At 37.3% G+C, this 21,310-nt stretch overlaps 1 protein-coding gene across 3 annotated transcripts; it reads left to right on the forward strand.

The window, feature by feature from the left end:
• The first annotated feature begins 966 nt into the window (after positions 1–966).
• ypel1 (yippee-like 1) lies at positions 967–21,295 on the forward strand. Of its 3 annotated transcripts, none has more exons than XM_026240677.1 (5): positions 967–1,152; positions 5,471–5,758; positions 13,751–13,794; positions 15,512–15,620; positions 17,967–21,295. In XM_026240677.1, the coding sequence occupies exons 2-5, from the start codon at positions 5,642–5,644 to the stop codon at positions 18,054–18,056; spliced, it is 360 nt and encodes a 119-aa protein (XP_026096462.1). In that variant the 5' UTR covers positions 967–1,152; positions 5,471–5,641; the 3' UTR covers positions 18,057–21,295. The 3 variants fall into 3 exon arrangements, with proteins under 3 accessions (XP_026096462.1, XP_026096463.1, XP_026096460.1); XM_026240678.1 differs by lacking the exon at positions 967–1,152 and adding an exon at positions 1,455–1,615; XM_026240675.1 differs by lacking the exon at positions 967–1,152 and adding an exon at positions 2,388–2,621.
• The last annotated feature ends 15 nt before the right edge of the window (positions 21,296–21,310 follow it).

A 21,310-nucleotide genomic window follows, 5' to 3' on the forward strand; every position in this document is an offset into this window, starting at 1 on the left:
GCGGGCCCGTGTTTGTCTGGAGCGCAGAGCCTGCGGTGATTGGCTCTGTGAGCGATCTTTCTCGGCAGCTGATTGGTTTGACAGAAATTATCCTTAACCCAATTGGTTTTCATGTCTGCGGAGGAGAATGTCGTCATAATAAACCTATATTCTTATATATGTTCGATATAAACAATATTCTCGATTTCTACACATTGTAGTCTATATTAAATATTTCAATTCTATATGTTGGAAATTACTACTGACATTTTCACTGGCTGTAACATGACTGCCATTTTAATAATAAAAAAGGTTCGATAGAAACAAACCGATGGTATTAAAAGCAACCAGAATCATGAGGTATCTTTTAGACAATAAAATATATCCACCGAGGCAGTAAGAGTATACATTTATATAATAATAATTAAAGACATATATACATTTAATAATGAGAGCATTTAGTGCTCAAGACATATTTACTGCTGTGGCTTTAAAGGATATCTTTATAATTATATTTTATTTAATTAATCGTATTATAGACTAATTGTGTCTTATTTCAAATGTAAATGTAATAGCGACTTGAACTTCAAAGTCTTACTGCTTGCAAGTAGATATAATTACTCTATGAATAAAAAAGCCATCAAGAGTATAAATATTTGTGAACCTAAAGTATTCATTATTATTGGCGTTTTTGAAACCTTTTTTTCTCTCTTTTCCCTGGATTTTTTTTAAAGATGATTACATATATTTTGTTGCCTTCAAAATCCTTAAAACTGAAACTGCATAATTGCAAGCTGTAAAATTCCCCACTTTCTCACAGTATAATTAATTAACTTTTTTTGTGGTTCCTTTTTAAAAAGTAAGATAGCGTGAGAAATATTTGTGAATGAAGACAGGACAGATGTGAATGTTGGTGAGCGTGGAGCGCACACTAATAGCGATCTACGCCTCGTACGTGACCACATCACAGTATCATTCAGAAAAAAAAGGGGGAAAAAAAGAAATCCGCAGAGAAGAGTGTGTCACAGCGGAAGAACTATGAACAGTAGACTCTGAACAACAACAACAACAACAAGAGCATCATCGTGGACCGTCGTGACTCACGCGGACGCAGCGCTCCTAGATGAGAAACCCTGCAGTGGGGAGAACAACTGATCCACTTCCACCAAAAAGGTATTGCATTCTGCATCGTGCAACATTTGTCATGTTTTATTTTCAGATTAGATGCTATTTTCCGATGCAGAACACCTAGTGTGTGAGTTGCTTTAAGAGCACTGCATCCTAAGCGAAGGTCACATTGGTGTGCTGTGTTTTTGAAAGATACGGCAAGCAGCAAGTTTAAACGCGACGCTGTCAAGCACAACGCTCTTTAGTTTTATTTAATTATGTGATTTGGGTAATAATCGCCTTGTGTCCGTGAGAAAAGCTTTACTGTGGGTCACCATGGTGCGGAGTTATAAAACGGGACGCAGAATGAAAACATATGACATCATCAGGACAGTGGTGGCGACGCGACAGGCTTCCTGATTATGGAGAAGAAGACTTCACGAATTATCGCCCTCCTGTTCGCTTTTTCAAACTATTGATCAATATTGATTATCGGCGGAACACTGCGTCTGTCTGTCTGTGTCAATAGGTAATTATTAGTTAGGCTGTTTATCTTTGAACTTTCAACGAATATGATGACAATGGCATTCGTGTCATTGTATATAACAGGAAGTTTTAACGTTTTGCATTGCATCTGGCGTTATAGTTGCACACATACACTAAAATTCTGGGTTGTATTTTATTTTTATTTTTGACCATCGTTTATTTTAGGCAGTCTCTTCACTTATTATTTATAAGGCGTAGCAGATGCTCTCTGACGCATAAAGATGAGGCCATTTCTTTAGTGCTGTCAGGCTGTGAAACCCACCCCTCCACGAACCCCTATTTTAGAGCAGTATTGCTAAAAAATGACTCTGTCTTGGTGTGTTGGCATGATTTGCATGTGGTGTTATTTCTTGATGTACAATAAATAAGGAATCAGTTAAATTGTATGGCTGAAAGTAGCTATAGGATTCTAATAACTACAGATCATAATGCAAGACATTCATCTATTTAACGAATACTAAATTGTATATTTTGACTACCAAATCATTGTTAAAATCTTTAAAAAATTGTCCACTTCACCTCGCTGGTTTATTATTCCTTATGCATGTAGCTCTTGTAAGGAACATAATGCAAAACACGAATCCGATTAATTAATCATCTTAACCTATGTAATCGATAAATTGCATTGTATTTATTTACACATCCGGGATTATTTTCACTTGGCTGGTAGCTCCGCCCCAGATGGCCATCTATTGGATGCTTCACACGCCTGTAATGTGACGCCCCGCCCACTCACAAAGCAGCAAGACTATCACAAACACAAAGAGACAGAGTGCAACAAAGACTAGAGAAATGTACAGCCTAACCGACAGACAAAACTGTCAGATAGTCTCAGTTTGAGGTCTAAGACGGAATTTGCACCGAGACGAGACAACCGAAACCAAATAAATAAAAATATCACAAAGTGTACTCTGTTGAAAAAAAATATATATATCAGCTTCCCTAAAGAAAATCTATGCCAAACTTCGCACTGAGATCCAGTTCAGGTGGTAAGTTGAGACTTTATGTTCATTTCTATCTTAGAGATAGCCTACGTGAAACATGAATATTGTTGTAGAACGCTTGTTAGTTCATATAACACAAGCTCAAAACCATTCCTTTCTAAATCTCTGGTCTGTCAGTGGAAAAAACGTGGAGCTGGATGCATGCACGCGATTTAGAAGTTAATTAAAACTCAAATATGGTATTTTGATTGCATGAATCATACAATTTACCATTGGCATTAGTGTTTGCAGATATCAAGTCTCAAATTCTGTCTCCGTGTCACTCAGCGCTTCCTGGTTTTGTCACAAAGCACGAGTCTTTGTTTTGTTTCCACGTTGGTCGCACAGTTTCTTTGTTGTTTTCTCTAAAGATCCCGCTGACAACAATCAATTTGCACCTTTTGTAACTGGTGGGCTATTGTTGGCTCGCTGAATTGCTTTTAGTTGTTTGTCACTTTGTAAGTAAAATGCTTACGCCGAATAAATGCTACGGAATAATCGACTCCCATATTGTTATTCTAGAAGTGATTATGATCTTAACGTGGCCACTCGGGCTCTTAAATGGCTAGGTTTGTTATAGCTATTACTGTTTTTCTTAAGCCATAATGTTCATGATTAGCCTTTTCCTCTTAGGTTAACACGCGCTCGTGAACCTCCTTTGTCTGCTGTTGATCTTCCTTCAGATTCACCGTCCTCGGGGCTTCTTTTAGGGTTTTAACGCTTCTTTTGTTCACATTAATTAAATAAGCTGTTTAACCGATTAAACAATTATAAACATTTCCATTAATTTCACATTGTTTGTGGTTACAAAATCAACTTCTCTTTGTGAAAGCACGCTTGACTTGGAATTTGCGCGAGCGTCTAATGTGGTTATTTTTGTTTACAATATAATTCTTGCTACAAACATTGAATGTGGGTAATAAGCTCGACCTTTTATGTTTGAACGGTCTGCATAGATCTGCAAAAAAAAAAAAAAAAAATCATACATATTGAATATCCACAGATATAATGTTTACAGGTAAACAAGTTCTACTTTGAACCGAGACGCGTGCCATATAGCGCGCGGCGCGAGCTCTAGTTGCCTTCGTGAACGCGCGACCGTGTTGCCATCTCCGCTTTTTACACGCGACGTCCAGCTTTGTGTTTACGTATTTACGTTTACGTTATGGTCAATTTTGAGGGCTTATTAATAACAATTATATATGATTGCCAAGACCTTGGTCTTTACAGCTCAATGAATTATGATCCACTAATAGCAGATGTCAAATATTCCCATCTGCTTTGCGCACCGCAGTATATTATGTAATTATTAAAATCAGTAGCCCAATTCAACTTTCATTCCCCGTTTCTGCTTTTATCAGAATGCTATTTCACGTGTGTGGATGAGATATTTAACTGGTCAGTTGTAATATGTACACCGTCTAAATTATTTGTGGAGGAGGATATACATACTTTTTTTAGCATCCGGATTAATTTTACGTCGTTTATGACTGTTTAACGCAAATGAAAAGCAACATGGGGTTGCTGCTTCATGCTTGTTTTGATTAGGTAAGTCGGAGCATGTTTCTTGTTTTAGCAAGATCTGGCAACACTTGGCGCCACTGGAGCAGAGCTCGCGCGTTTTGTTGGTCTGCATGGTTGGAGCTTCCTGTGCTATTGCGGAAGTGTGTCTGTATTTTTCTATTGCATAAAGTGTTGTTGCCCCATTAGCGCATTATACATGGTTTCCTGATATTTTCTGATTGTCTGTGTGAACTATGAAAAAATACGAATGCCAAAAGGGATGGCAGTTAGCATAGTACATATTCAAATCTACCAGTGCCTCTAGCAGCACTCATCTTTTTGTTAAAATAACTTATAATCATCTTCCTGAAAAAGAATCACGGTACAGTGGTATCACATGGTAATATGTTACTGTGGGATAATTAAAGGCTGGCCAGTTGCTAAAATCTATTGAAATAAGTTTAGCAGTAATTTACTGCATTAGTAATATTTTGACTCTGTAATAAATGGGCAGTCTGGACTGGTTAAGCAAGTTAATTTGAATGTCATCCTCTAATAGACGCTGGATTTCCCACAGTGGCAATAAATCTTAGCTTGGTCCTCTTGGTGCACAGGGAAACTAGCTGCAGCTTTTGACATGCTTAAACAACCATTATTGGCTAAAAGTGAATTTTTAATATGTGGTATTCACTGGAGAAAAATCATTGTTATTCACACTTCATCAGACACACAATGCCTCCACTGACTGCTCAGGCTTAAGCTGTCATGGGTGAAGAGGAAATGATTGTTTTCATTCGCTTTTATCTGATTTCAGCTGCTCATTTGTTAAGTATTCTTGCAATTCTAGGGCTAATTTTTCATGCTAAAAATACTGGTTTACACGAGTTGAGCATGGCGCTAGCAACACCAATATAATAGGTTAGATTCTCAGAAAATACACCGAGTTAAAAGTGTATACCTTGACTACAGCTTAAGTCTCTTTAGATAAAAGTACCTGCTAAATGTATAAATGCAAATGTAGGTTCAACATAAAATATGAAAAATAGTGTCAGCATTCAGTGGTACATTTTCCCATGCAATTTCTATGAGAATTTTTGTTTTCTTTTTTTAAGTTTGGATGCTCTTGTCCGTGTTTAATGTATTTGCATGAAAAAGCAATTTCTTCTTTTGTGTTTTATGTTTAAAAAAAAAAAAAAATCAAAGAAAGAAGATTAAAGGATGTAAGACTTTTTTACATTTTTGGGTGAACTTTTTTTTTTTTATCAGTTCAGCCTGTCTCTCTTTTATAGTTTGGTAGGATAGAGTATGTTTATACCAAAAAGTATTCCATCTTCCTTTGCCTTTATTTCCAGGTCGTATTTTCTCCTGTGGTGTCTGTGTGGAGCGTGCCACACATCCACTCCACAACAACGACGGCTTTTGCTTGCATCTTCCAGTGCTTCTTATGTCAGCAAGTTCAGCAGAGCTGCAACTCATCTAGAGCCAGCCCAGAGGAACCCAGTGAGGAGCACCACGACTGTGAGATGGTAAAGATGACAAAGTCCAAGACCTTCCAGGCTTACCTGCCCAACTGTCACCGAACCTACAGCTGCATCCACTGCCGGGCACATCTCGCCAATCATGATGAGCTCATCTCAAAGGTCAGTGGAGACTCTAATGGACTCATAGACAGTGTTGGAGAGTAACTTATTAAAAGTAGTCATACTACCAAATTAACTACATTATTCAGTACTGTTACCATACTTTAGCTGCTTTCAAAGTTTTTATTTTATTTTTAATTTAAAATATATATTATATATGTAACTATTATTATTACTTTATTATTCTATTACATACATGTGTGTGTGTGTGTATATGTATGTATGTGTATATATATGTACGTGTGTGTGTGTATATAAACTATAACACATTACTATATATAAGTAAAACTAAATAATTTTTTTCTGTTACCTTGCAACATGCTCTAAGTCATGTCTCTGCGATTTTTATTGTATATCCTGATGGCACCCATAATAATGGGTTTATCAGCTTAACCACAGTACCATTTTGTCTATGGTGTACTGTGATGCCACAGTAGACACTTTGAATCTTGTTTGTTGGATATAACAGGATATGTTCGCACAGGACGCACGTGCCGCTCTCCCAGATGGCTAAGCTGTTAACGCTACTGCAAGAGATGATCCATTTCCCAGTATGCACAGCACCTGTCAGGATCAGTCAAACCCTCTTGTAGTTCAGACAAGATGGTTTGGTTAACCTGTTTGAATGCTGGTTGTTAATTTCTTGTTTTCCAGGAAAAAGTAATTAGAAAATTAGTGTTCAAGGGCCAGATTCATGAAACATTCTTAAGAAAAAAATTCTTAGTCATTTCATATTTCCAAAAACTTATTTTTTTTTACAAAAACATTTCTTAATGTTCTTATCTTAAGATTGTTCTAAAGAAAGGACTTTGAATTACTTGAAAAAGAAATCCTTAAAAATCTCTTCAGGCTATCTCAGGGTTAAGGTTAACCCTAACCCTAATCCCAACCCTAACAACGGACGTTGACCATTAACTACCATCACCAGATTGCAGTATGTTACTTCTCAGATATGCCAACACAAGCCAACAAGTGTAAACACAATGATCCAACCCCAACCAACCCCCCCACCCCAACGATCAGGCCTGTTAGCATTGTTCATTGTTTGCTGGAACCGTGTGCATTGACCTTTAAAATTTGGATAAGCTTCAACCTGTCTTAAAAAATTGGGGACAATCTCCCCAAAGGTAAGATGCTTAATGATTTTAATGGTCCCTTACATTTATTAGAACATGACACTAGCTACATATATATCACAAGTATTCAAAAGTGACACCAGTGATCCATTATGTAAACAATGATGAGTCATGATTCTGTGTGATGACTGTTGGATTCCAAATTCTGTCAAACAGGGACATTATTTTTAATTTCTTAATAACAACACTATTTTTATGATTGTTACAGTAATCTGCAAGTCAGTACAAAAAGACAGGCTTTTTAGTTGATCTGCAAATCTTCAGCAAGAGCAGCCATGAAATCAAATTTAGTTTAGTTTTTTAGTTTATGTTCCAAAGTGAAATTCTTAAGAAGTTCTTAAATATTTTCTTAAGATTTTTATGAATCCGGTCTCATTTTTATAGTGAAGGAACATGCGCCTAATTAAAGTTCTTCTCACATACAATAAGAAGCCACGTCACATGCTGCTTTATGGGTCATAAATGTGAAGCTGTTTAACATGTCCTCCTGGTGATCCAGAATCGTTTTATGGATTATGTTGACCTGAGAAATGGAATGTTGATTAACTTGTATTTCCATTACGTGTTTCGAGACTTTTGTTGTTCTTATTTTAAGGTCATAGATTAAGTAGATAAGCAGTGGTGCAGTTCTTTATAGTGGTGTTGTATAAAGATGACAGTGGCCTCAAACAGGTCAAGGCTAAATGTACTCCACCCAAACAAACAAATATGTATCTCTGTGTATGCGTGCGTGTATATACATTTATTATATATTACTGAAATTAATTATTGTTTAAACTTTTTTTTTTATTTACTTCTGAAAATACATTATATTTATCTTGTATATCAAAATACAAATATAATGTTATCATATGTATATTGCTGTATATATTATTAACATTTTTTTTTATTGTATATTTCATTTTTATGTACTCAAAAATGACTTAAATTCTGTTATAAACAGAAAACATATACTATACACTGGCATGGATATAGATTTTGGCATTGATATGAGGCTGAATAATGCACTGCTGTTCATTGAATACTCTATCACTTGTATTAATTGATATATTTTCGTATCTCTAAAATCTGTAAAAATGTACAAATCTCATTACGGCCAAGTTATGGCTTGTTGACATGTAATGATGATGCATTGCCATCTGTATCTAAATACACACAGGATCTAAAATAAGATCCGTGGAGAGGAGCAGTAATATCATGCCCTCTTTAGACTCGTATTAATTGCCTGTCTGTATGAATCCTTGCCAGTTAAACTTTCTGGACATGAAGGTAGACCAGGGACAAACTTCATGACAAAGAATGTAATTTCACAGTGAGGAAAACAAAATTTATTTGAATAGGCTTCAGCTCAGGCTCCAGTGCGTTTATCCTCCACAATCTTTCAGAAAGTCTCTTTTCGTTCAGCCATGGCACACTCGGACAGGATTGTTTGTGTGTTCAAATAAAAGCATTAATGCTCTTAGCACTTATAAAAAACACCACATGCTCTAGGGAGGTGTGTCGCTCTGAGTGAAAAGCGCTTTTGCTGTATGGGCTCTCCTGCAACTTCCTTTCTCCCTCTCATCTCCTCAGTGCCAAGAATTACCTCTAAGCTGATTATTTCATTGGGTCCAGTGCCTTTCCCCTGTAGCTACTGCAAATCTAAGGGCTCTTTTCATGGTGCGCATCTTCATTTCATTAACAAATGGCCCTGCTTGATGGCAGATCGTATATTATGAAGGGTACATTGTTTCTGCGATTTTATCTGCGAGGAGATTTTAAGGGCGAGAATAGACATTTAAACCATGAAAAGCTTAACAGATGTTCCTTACATATCCTGACATTTAGACGGTGCCTTAAAGATGACCCACTTTTTTTTTCAGAATGGAGGCCTTTGTTAGCGGTCAAAAGTGGAAAATGTTTGTGGCTTTTTTGTTTTAACTGGTAAAGCAGGTCAATTTGATTATGACATACTTTCATTCTTCCAGCATGGCCACAAAAGCCAGGACTTGCCATGTCAGATATTATTCCTCTTGTTGATATCTTTCCTAATGCGATCATTCTTGATACATATTAATTGTGGTGAAACCTTTATTGTAAGGATGCATCTCGTCCTGCTAATGCATTCTTTCAGAAACTGGGAGGTATCAAGGTATCTTGCATTATGCAGTAACAAACCTGCCAACATTAGAAAGGATTAGCATGCATGGTGCTAGCCAACAAAAAGCAGGACTCGCATGCTGAACTCTTGGATCGGCATCAAACATCACTGGTGGAATGCGGACAGTATTGTGGAAAGGCTAAGCTAAGGCTTTGCTGCAGTAAGTCATCATCAAGCACCCCTCTGGCTTGCAGACAGACACCCCATCTGCTTCTGAGATGGGACATTTGGTAGTATTTCACTACATAAATAAATTAAAATGAAATAAAATAAATACATTTATGCATTTAGCAGCATTTATCCAAAGCGACTTACAGTGCATTCAGGCTATACATTTTTACCTATCATTTTACTACATAAAGATGTTAAGCAATCTCGTATAGTAGAGCCGGGAAGTTCTTACACGGGATGCCTCCAAAAAAATACTCAGAAGTTCTTTGAAGAAGATCATAACTAATTGCTCTTCACCATAGGCACTTTCCCAGCACAAAGCCTGTTCCAAAACATTGGCAGCATAATTATTTTACCTTCTATGATGCCTCATTTTAGGCAATTATATCAGTTTATTTTATCTTGAATAAAAGTATTTGTACGTGTCAGTGCCGATAGCCTTGTGGGCAGTGTGCCGACATACAGTGACATTGCGCTACAGCCGTCCCGAGTTCGCATACCAACTTGAGGACCTTCCCCAATCTCTCTCCCACTTCACTTCCTGTCAGGTCTGATCTATATATATATATTAGTCCTGGGCAAGGATTAATGTGCTTAATCACATCCACAATAAAAGGTCTTGTTTATATAATGTATGTGTGTGTACTGCGTATACACACAGCACTAATATATACATACGTATTTACGTTTTGCATAATTTTGGCCAAATTTATTTATACTTTTACCTGTTTTTCTTTGCAAAATGTATTCTCTCATAATGCATAATAATCTCTCATAATACATGATAAATAGCTGTAATAATCAATCAATAATGCATAAATCTATGTATTAATTTATACATCTTACATGAATTATATGAATTTTATGAAGTTTAGCCTTTATCTGCATCTGTTTGTTAATGGTTTTGCCGGTTCTGATCCCTTTTCTGTAATATTCCCTATATCTCCTCTTCAGTAGTTAAAGTGGGTTACCAAGCCTCTTCTGTCAGATGTGCCTCTTAACTGCTCCCCAAAATCAGGTAATGATTGAAAAGAATTAGAACAAGCCCGGCATTGACTGCAGTTTGTCTCAGAGCCAGGTGCCGTTGATAGGAACAGTAACTGACCCACTTGTTCTGTTTTAACAACAGTAATCTCAGGTTACTTTAGCAGAAGCGTTAAGACCAGTGAGAGGGAGGAAAGTCAGCCAGTCAGTGCTGAGTATGTCTTCAGCCAATAGATAAATAAAGACAGGCGAAAGAGGCAGGGAAGAATGGATGGTTTTGTTTTTAAGCCAGGTGGAAGGTTTTAGGCTTGCAATCAAAATCAGTCTGTGTTGGCTGCAGGAAGAATCTCAGACATTTTGCATAAAGACATGAGTGACGTCTGTTCTTTGATGTTTTTGTTATGGACTGAATATCCTTTGAAGTGTGTGGATGATACCGGTCAAAGTTTATGACATGATCATGAATCAGTGAATTGATGCCGTAAATCTTCTGACTGGCATATGAAATGATAAAGCAATGCAACAGGCCACCAGCAACAGGCCAACAATAATTATATTCCAGGTTTGTAGGAAATAGTATTCACCCTTTAGTTTGCACGCAGCATTTACTGTATGCATCAGGCCACACAGTCCAAACTGCCAATTTAAATAATTGATCTACACTTCATTGCATCTGCAGGTTAACCTAAATAGCCTTGGCCCTTGTCATGCGGAAAACCAGTAAAGTGTTCATTAATCTTTTTAAAAGAGAAACGTATCTTTTGGCAAATATGAGTGAGTTGCTGAATCCCAGGGATCCCTTCTGTGTGGCCTGCTGTTATGGTTACAGAAGTTGAAAACCAAGCAACACTTACCAAGATATGCTCAAGCCATGTCAAAAACCTTTCTGCTGCAAATAATTAACTTGTATTTAGTACCTTTATTATAAATGTCCAGTTGAATCGGAAGCCTGCATAATTTTTTTTTTTTTTTGACACTAATGTATCTCTTTGCTTATTTGCACTGAATGTTTCCCAGGACTGTCATCCATGGCTTTTGTGATTATAACATAATAATGGAGGTAGATCTGTAATTAAATCTTATTGATCTGGCTTAAATGCATTCGCTTCCTCCTAAATGCACTGCTTTCACACCTTCTCTCATTCCCGTGTGCATTATGCACATACCACCATTGTAGCTAGAGCCAGCTTTACTTGTCCCACAATGTAAAACGACACAGTTGGGGGCCTTTCATTGTGTCAATGTCCCTATGAAATTACCCGTTTGCCTTTAGCTCTAGCTGGTTAGACACTCCTCTTAGAAGAGCGCAGACAGCCGCCGTGGGCTTTAACAGTCTTTATTAGGCTTGTTGCTATACTGGGGTCATCGGCAGTGGAAAAGTAAAGCCGATTCACCCCGTCCCAGCTCTTGCGACTGAGGATGACAGCTGGTTACCAAGAGCACACTGGCCTAAATCCAGCCACTTACACCAACAACAAGCATGCATTGCATTTGTAGAAAAATCCTAGATGTGCATAGTTTGAATATTCATTTATAATTAACTGCATTGATGAGATTGTGTTTAAGTTTTCACAGAAAGCTGTCCTAATCTGAAAAGCACTGCACATATTCTTGGTAATCCATATTTTTAGCTGGTGATTCAGATCATTCAGTGCTCCATCCATGAATATGTTTGCCTAACCTTTACACACATCCTACTACTTTAATGTCCTCTACTAAAAACAGACCAACTTTGTATGACTAAGTTCTTTTGGGTACAGTCTCTTCAGTGTATTCTCACCATGACTGAGTGTCATTATTAGTGTTATTTGCTAAGCCAAGCGTCACTTTAACCATTGCTCATTCGCTAAAAACCAGAAATGTTTTGAAGTGTTGTTAAAGGGACAGTTCACCCAAAAATGAAACGTTGATGTTTATCTGCTTACCCCCAGGTCATCCAAGATGTAGGTGACTTTGTTTCTTCAGTAGAACACAAACAAAGATTTTTAACACAAAAGCACACTGACTTATGCAGTCTGTCAGACTTATAATGGAAGTGAATGGGAATCACGGCTAAAACATAAAAAAAAAAAAAAAACATACACAAACAAAACCAAACATCATCTTCTTCTTCTTGCTTTATGGCAGATAGCAGACTTATAAGTGCATTATCGCCACCTATCTCTCAAATGGACCATTGACAATCTCAATTAGGAGCATCAATGGTCCATTTGAGAAATAGGTGGTGATAATGCACTTATAAGTCTTCAATCTGCCATAAAGCAAGAAGAAGAATTTATTTGTTTGTTTCTTTTTGGTGAACTATCCCTTTAATGTTTTTATTTATTTATTATTATTTAATAAACAAAATGATACTCTAAAGAAGAAACTAAAGCTAATAGCAGGTGGCGGTGAATGTCTCAAACGGCTGATTCATTCAGGAATTCAGTAAACGGCTCTCTCTGTGGGCTACTGAATCATCGGTTCACACGAGTAATTCAAAACGCAGATTCGTTCAGAAACTAAACATCGCTGCGTTGCTCAGAGATGCACTACAGTTCTGCTGTGGCTTTATAGGTAACATTTTAGTTGGCAAAATTGAACAAAAACACAGAATATTGTGTTTTAAATATAGCATAATAACTTCTTATTTACTGAAATGTTGTATAAAATCACATTTACACTCATGTTCTTCGTGACAAAAACAGTACTCGTGTGATATTGCTCTCGCTACCTGTGTGATATTGCTTATTATATGATATAAAAATTAATATTATTAACTCATACAGGGGCATTTTTATTGCACTAATATCTTGAATTGTAGGGCACAATAGAGTTGTTGCGCTGCATCGTATTTGTCAACAGTCAGTATAAAAAGTAAGATAGTTCAGGGGATAGTTCAAGACATATAGTTCAGGGGGCGGGGCCAGTGCATTATCAGTGTTGAAATATTTTAATTGCATTATTTTTTCATAACTATAATTAATTAATGTGCTAAACTGACAGTCCTAATATATACACACACACACACACACACACATATATGAAAGCAAACAGTACAGGTTTGGACCAACATGATTAAATGATGACAGAGTTTTCATTTTGGGAGAACAATCCCATTAAACACTGAATGGGAACCCAGCAGAAGTGCCTCCTGTCAGCATTCCGCTTTATCTCCATTTTTATGAAGAGGAATAAAAGCACCTCTGTTCCTTCACTCTCCACTAGTCAGCTCAATGTGTGGAGCTTATTATGTAGAGTCTCATAAACCCACATACACACATTTTCTAAAGAGAAACAGTGTTTCATACTTGCGCACACATATGCAGAGACTCATTTATGAAATCCACATGTTGGCCTGTGACCAGAGCTTGGCTGTCAGAACACAGTGTGTTTCAGACAGACCTTCTACATACTCACACGCACATAGACAAACATACAGAGAGGACCACAACACCCACACACACTCTCTCATGGAAAACCATGTGCGGGTCTGATGTATCTGTGTGTGTGTGTGGGAGAACTTTGATTTTAAAGTTATCATTCATATATAACATTATATTTCTCTTTTTGTCTCTCTAGTCATTCCAAGGCAGCCAGGGACGAGCCTACCTCTTCAATTCAGTGTAAGTATATATCTCATTCACATCAATAATTTATAGTTTAATAATTTAGCATTAAATTTATATATAATAAATGCACCTTTGGTGAGCAGAAGAGACTTCTTTCAAAACAATAAAAATCTTACCTCCCAGAAAACTTTTGAATGGTATTTTTATAAAAAGGGTTATGTACCTGGTCGTTTATGCAAAATAAACCCAGACTGATTCCATGGCAGATGGGTCACATATCACCCTGAAGGAGTTTATTTTGTCATAATGACCGGGCGACTGCACATTATCCCTAATATCTCTATCAGAGGCTCATAGAGGAAATGGAATAGCTGTTTTGCATATTTTAAGAGCTGTAGGCCTAAACATAGCACTGCTATCTAATGATGCGAGTTGATGATTCATCATATTTAAGCATAGCGCTGCCAGTGTGTTTAAGCTAGCGCTCCAGTGTGTGTGAGATATTACGATGATGAAGTCTAGGTTCAATGTGTTAGTGAACTGTGACATTCCTCAGGCAATGCACAGTAGTGCATGAGCGTTAAACATTGCCATTGCAAAGATATAAAAACATAAACACAAGAAGGATTCTTTCATTAAGAGTTAAGTTTCTCTTGGAATATTATACAGTATTGACCTATACAGACTTTATGAAAGTATGTGTTAATGCAAAATTAGTTAAATTAGGTCATTTCACACTACCACTGGAAAAGCCTGCTGATGCACATCACATCTTTAACAAATATCATATGCTAGCATTCGAAATTAATAGTTTTATTCCACAAGGATGCATTAAATTGATCAAAAGTGACATATACTGTATAATCGTTGTAATATAATGATTTTAATTTTAAATAAATGCTGTTATTTTGAACTTTCCATTCATCAAAGAATCTAGAAAAATATTATTTGCACAAAAATATTAAGCGGCGCAACGGTTTTCAACTTGGAAAATAATCTTGAGCACAAATCAGAATGATTTCTGAAGAATAATGTGACACTGAAGACTCTAGGAATAGATGCTAAAAATTCAGCTTTGCATCACAGGAATAAATTACATTTGAAAATATTGCAATAGAAAACTGTTATTTGAATTCTTAATAATATTTCACAATATCACAGTTTTCACTATATTTATCAAATAAATGCAGCCTATGTAATCATATAAGAGTCAAAAATCTTACCAACCCCAAACTTCGGAATGATAGTGTGTGTAAATTGTGAGATAAAGATTTTTATTCAGGGTGTATTTCAGTCATTTTGTCCATTATATCAAAGCCAGCTCATTATGCAGTGCATCTGGTCCCCATCAGCTAATTTAAATAACATTTTGCTTTGCTACTAATTTGTAGGATTACTAACATTTGAGCCTCATTAAAGATAAGCAGAACAAATTTGTGTAAATCATTTGTAAAACCATTCTTACGTAAATTGCACTGAACTGAATGCTGCAGTTTGTGGATATGATTTTGCCAACGGCATCTAAAATAGCTTATGCATAGTCTGTTTTTATGTCAGTTGATTTCTGTGGAAAATTAAACGTAATTTTAGAGCTATTCTAGTCGTAGCTTGGATGCTACATGGTTTCCAGTGATAGCAATCACATCTGCTGTAGTACTGCTTCTGACCACCTAAGTGGTCAACCAGTAAAGGTTACCCACAATGACTTTCAGAAAACCCATCGGTCACATGAATAATCATTTTGACCATTGATTAACCTCTTTTCCCTCAGTGTGAATGTGGGTTGTGGTCCAGCAGAGGAGAGGGTTCTCCTAACAGGTTTACACGCTGTGGCGGACATCTACTGTGAAAACTGTAAAACCACCCTGGGCTGGAAATACGTAAGTTAACCCTCCTTCCATTCCATGCAAATTATAGACTGTTATTTGAAACGCTTTTCCATGCATCACAAGACAAGCTGCGTTTTGTTTCGAGGTGTCGCACTTTGCTGATACATGCTTGTCAGAGTGCTTGTTCTGCAGATGCAGTGACAGCAGTTGGCTAATCTGAGCTGTGTTGGTTTCTTTATTTTTGTCTACTGATATCCTGTTACTTTGCTGGTCTCTAGTGACCAGAATTAACATCCTCTGACCTCTCCCTGCAGTCCAGCACACATTTAGATCTATATATGTCTCAATTAGGACCCACTTCAATGCTGTAAGAGTTCATGCTGTTGAGTTTTCATACGCAGACACTGAATAATAGATCAGTTTTGACAGGGTTTTATAATAACTTTCATTAATAAGTCATTAAAACAAGCGCACATCTCATAATATGATGCTTAACAGATCTGTTAACAGATTTGAAATTACATTTTATTAATATTTGAATATATTTCATCAAACATGAAAATACGGAAATAGACAATAAATAAATATTTAAAAAATAAATTAATACTTTTATTCAGCAAGCATGAATTGTATTAATTAAAAGTGACAGTAAAGACATTTATAATTTTGCAAAAGATTTGTGTATCAGTATGGATTATGTGACACTGAAGCCTGGAATAATGGCTGATGAAAATTCAGATTTGCCATCACAAAAATAAATTAGATTTTAAAATGTATTTTAAGATCAGATCTTCTGTGTTTTTGTAGATGGCAGGTATTGAGGTATTGTGTGATTGTTACTCTTCCTGATTAAACCGGAGCTCTTCTGGTGTCTGAGGATTGGTTAAGAGGGCTCTTACACTCATGACTCAATCTTGTTAGTCTTCAGGTCTCCACATGCTTGATTACAAAGCCTTTAGATTCAAGCAACTCTGAAACACTGATCACAGACCAGTTTCTCGAAGCTCTTTTCACCCTCATCTGATGAGAAACTCTCAGGAGCAGCTCTTATTTCAAGCCATCTGAGTCAAAGCTGGCAGTGTAGGGTTTAGAACCAGAGGCAGGATGACACACCACTGCTCTAGTGGGCAGATTTAAGTCCGATGAGTAATGGACAGGTGTGAGAGGAGATTCAGACAGACTAAAGCAGTCAGAAAGATTTTAGTTAAGCTGACCATACTAAAGCAATAGCTGGTTTTATATCATTTCAGCATGCTATATATCATGTAACAGAGAGTCTTTTTCTGTCCAGAATACATTAAAAGGCTCCTGTTCTGCATTTTATAGCATTTGATTTCCCCTTTCTTGGACCAAACCTGTTCTTCTCTCTTTCTGACCTTTTTAAACAGGCTGTTTTGGCTACTTAAAGGCCTCTGTTATGATTGGCTAAGATTGCAGCAGTACTGTTTATTATTTTACAGACACATTTTATAGTCATCAGTTCCGAAAAATAGCTATTCTGTCCCCCCCCCCCAAAATTGCGCAGCCATCCTAGAAAAAGGAAGTGGCTGCCAAGCAAAAGCCATATGTATTTTGCATATATCATTTTTGTAGTTTGACTTCAATACATGGTCTGGATGCACTGGTGAAAAAGCATATCAATATCATAATCTTTTAAGAGAAAGGCAAATCCTGTTTTTCATTATTGTTAAAGGGACTGTTCACCCAAACAAAATGAAAATGTAGTCATCATTTACTCACCTTCATGTCTTTCCAAGCCCATGAGACTTTGGTTAAGCTTTGAAACACAGTTAAGATATTTTTTTATTAAACCTGAGTGGTTTTGTCCCTTCATTGAAAGACCAGGAAAGCTAAATTTAAAAGGTCATAAAGGAATCATTAAACAAATCCATATGAAATGAGTGTTTGAATCCAAATCTTGTGAAGGGATTCAATCACCTTATATAATCCAACAGATTTAATTTATGCTTGTATGTGCATCCAAACAATGATCGACAAATGCATACATTTAGTGAATTGCTTATGGCAAACACAGAAGATTTTGTGTGTTCGTGTGTCACTAGAACAAATTTAAAAACTCAAGGACAAGGTTTGGATTAAACCACTCTTTTAAAAGGCTTTTATGGCAAATTTGGATCCTCTGATCTTTTTGGGAGTTTTTGTTACCTGAACTTTCTGTGGAGGCGTAGAAAACTCTCTGCTTTCATTAAAAATGTAATCCGTGTTTTGAAGATTAACCAACGTATTATGGGTTTGGGTGAGTAAATGATAACAGGATTTTCATTTCTGGGTGAACAATCCCTTCAAGTAGGCAGAAATATTGTTTGATTTATTTCAGTAGTCAAAACTGCACTTTTCTCGGTCCTGACGTTTCGTCGGTTTTTGTCTCTGTTACAGGAGCATGCGTTTGAGAGCAGTCAGAAATACAAAGAAGGCAAGTTCATCATCGAGCTGGCTCACATGATCAAAGATAATGGCTGGGAGTGACCTTCACCTACTTCCTCTCCGCTCAGTGACCTTTGGGCTGCTCTGCCGTGGACTTTGCCGAGTGACACCACCACACGCACACGTACACAAACAAAAAACGCACAGACACGCGCGCGCACACACGCCACCGTCGACCATGACACATCCCGACATCTCTACTGGGTCATCACAAAACTCAAAGGCAGAGTGACGGAAAGCGAACCGAAGACGGTCTATGGTCACTGAAAGACTCTCTAGGACCTTTTTCCGAGATGTACATGTCAACACTTTGGGAACTGAACCTTCTCCCTTCCTGTTTGACTGCCCCGTTAAATTGTTTCGGTGTCTTAGTGTGCGTTCTGTTTGGACAGGAATCTTAAGTCCTTCCTGGTGGACTGATGTTACTGGTTAGCATTTTTCTCCTTCTCTGCGTCAAGCCCATTCTGATTGTTTTTCCTTTCACTCTGGGGTAGCGACAATTGACATACGTTATAAGAGTTGGGGTTGGTTTCAGGGTTAGGCTATGTAGCAGTATATTACAGATGGGGGTGGGTGTTCAGCATTGCAGTGGCATGGCAGTTCCCCTGCGTTTTACCCGTTTTATTTCCGAATTGGATGACTTCACTGTGCAATTGGTGGGACACTCTGGTACAGCAGTAGCGTCTGAACCCTACAGGAGCTTTAGTTGTCTCTGGTGCTTTTGGTGAAATTACACAAACACACGTCTTTGAGTTGGCATTCGTGGCAGGTTCCATTTTTGCAACCGTACTATAGGCGAGAGAAAAAACATTAAACTAAACAAGACAAGCGACAGCCGTTTGGATGCACTGGACATTGGGGAAAACTGAAACTAGTGTCCTCGGAACATTGTTTGCGTTACATTTTCATCCCCCTTCACGCCAAATGATGACAAGATTTTACAAAACTATTGTTGTTGATATTACAATCACGTGTATGTTCATTGCTATGTGTAATTTATGTGTTAAACCACATGTTCGGACATGCACATGCATGTTAGCTCAGTGTGTTTTACACATTATGTTTATGGCATACTTGAATGCAGTTACTTTGTTTGCACTTTGCAGAGGCCTTGTTCATGGGTTTAGAGGCAAAAGTCTGTCCATTTTATGGCCTTTTTTTCATGGAAAATAATGGAATGATTGTATTAGATGCTTGGAATGATTTTCAGGGTTGGGTGGTTGCTGGCTTAATCATCTCCCTCTACTTTCAAACACACTGCTTTTGCTTTCTTCTGCAGACCTGTTCGCTATGCTCGTAATTCGTCCAATTGGATTCACCCATCAGAAGCAGGTCTCAAATTTTACAATCGGACACCATTCAATGTGGCGTTACGTGATTCTTTTGCTGCTAATAGAGATAAATGCAATCCGGAACTTTCACTTTAAACCTTCTGCACTTTACCCGGACTGTCTGAGAGCATGCGAGCGGATGTGTTCCTTTTTTAGCTTTCCTCCACATCTTTGCCTCTAAGCAGCATGAATCTTGTGCCTCTTCAAAAGATAAAATAGAAAAGAAAAGAAAAAAAAAATCTCCCTCTCTTGTGTTGTGCGGCGCATGACTCCAAGAACCCAGCACGTCTATTAGAAGCTCTGCTGGAGTATCGTATCGAACTCGAAAATGAACTTGGAAACGAACCTCACAGAACCTCTATCCACTTGAAAGTTGAATATAATCCAGTATTTTTTTTATAGTTCCTTGTCAAAGTTAGAGATGTTATGAAACAGTGGTATTCTGCAAAGTATATAAAAGGGGCGGGCTGTTAGAATGGGAGGGGGCGGGGCTTGCTTCCTGTAGAGATAAAGAGGGGCATTTAATGTAGATTTTTATCAAATAGAATTAAATATATATCGAATCGTACAGATGAATATCGAGGTTTCGTCATGTTTAAGGGTGGGTGGGAAGGTGGGCAGTAATAAAATGAGTGGCGAATCCTCTGTTACCGTTCGCCGCCGATAAGGTCAGTCCGGTCACGTGACCTTCGAATCAGTCAAAGACAATGCAAACAAAATAGTTGTAGAAATATCTTACTTGAAAGATGATACAGAGTTACAGACAATACATTGTCCCTCTCACACAGTTTTGTACATAAAGTAACATATTTAAGGTTTTATACATATTTCTACTGGGTTAGTTTCTCTACTTCCCCGACTTGAAGCACTTTTGTTCACTGTACCTCTGGCTTTATATATGTGTGTGAATGATGAGAGAGACAGAGTGTGTGTGTATGCATGTATGCGTGTTCCCTTACTCCCCTCCCTTTATTTGTAGCCGTTTTTGCTGTTGTTCATTAGTTCTTCTGTGCTGTTTCCTTTATGACACTTATTTTGCTGTCTCACAGCGTGTTCTGATGTGTGCTCTCTTAGCTTGATGATAATGAGCTTTTGTATTTTTTGTTTTTTCTTTGATATTAAAGTTGATTTTTTTGATAGTTTCCTGTCAAGAGCATTATAGGAGAATGTCTGCTGGTCGTGTTTTAGCATCATGGTCAGCGGTGAGCTGGATTCACCTGCCAAAAGTCCACAATAGAAACACCGACCCAGACCATTTTACACACACACACACACAAAACCGCTTTCCCTAAAATTTTCAGAAACAGAAGTAGATCCAGGCCAGTGTCACTGTCAGTGTGCACACAAAAAATAAGAAATTGCTCAACCAGACCATTTTTTACTGAGAACCACTTGGTTAAACCAAAAATCGAGTTTGTGGCCTCTCTGAATACCAAGTGGGAAATGACTTTGTTAGCTTTTTTGGACTGTGATTTGACTTTTACAGTGACATATTAAGGGGTTTCTGATATTGGCAGTAGAAAAGATTGTTTATTGCTGTTTCTTTTAGTGACACTGGTTTCAAACCTTTCTTGAGCTGTTAATCTTTGAGATTTGTCATTCAAACGACATCTAGTTTAAGGCAACAGTGGTATGCAAAGGAAACGATTGTATAAGTTTGCTGAGTTATTTTCTTAGGACTGTTAAAATATAAGGTCTAAAGCATGTTGTATTTATATTGGCTATATTAAGTCGTGCCTGGTTTTCGTTCTTTCTTATTTTTCTTCTTCAATGCAAAAAAGCATTTTTCTTCTTTTTACTTGATTACATTGCTTTGCATTCTGTCCTAGTAAAGAAAAAACTCATTTGTCTGTTTTCACTGTATTGTAAACTATTCAGATATCACAATAAAGCTTAAATGGTATTGCAGTTTTGTTGGACATTTCTTTAAAATAAAAAAATCAAGAACCACTCGTAGCTGTCCTT

The sequence above is a fragment of the Carassius auratus genome, linkage group LG30F (assembly GCF_003368295.1).
Source record: "Carassius auratus strain Wakin linkage group LG30F, ASM336829v1, whole genome shotgun sequence".
Lineage (NCBI taxonomy): Eukaryota > Metazoa > Chordata > Actinopteri > Cypriniformes > Cyprinidae > Carassius > Carassius auratus.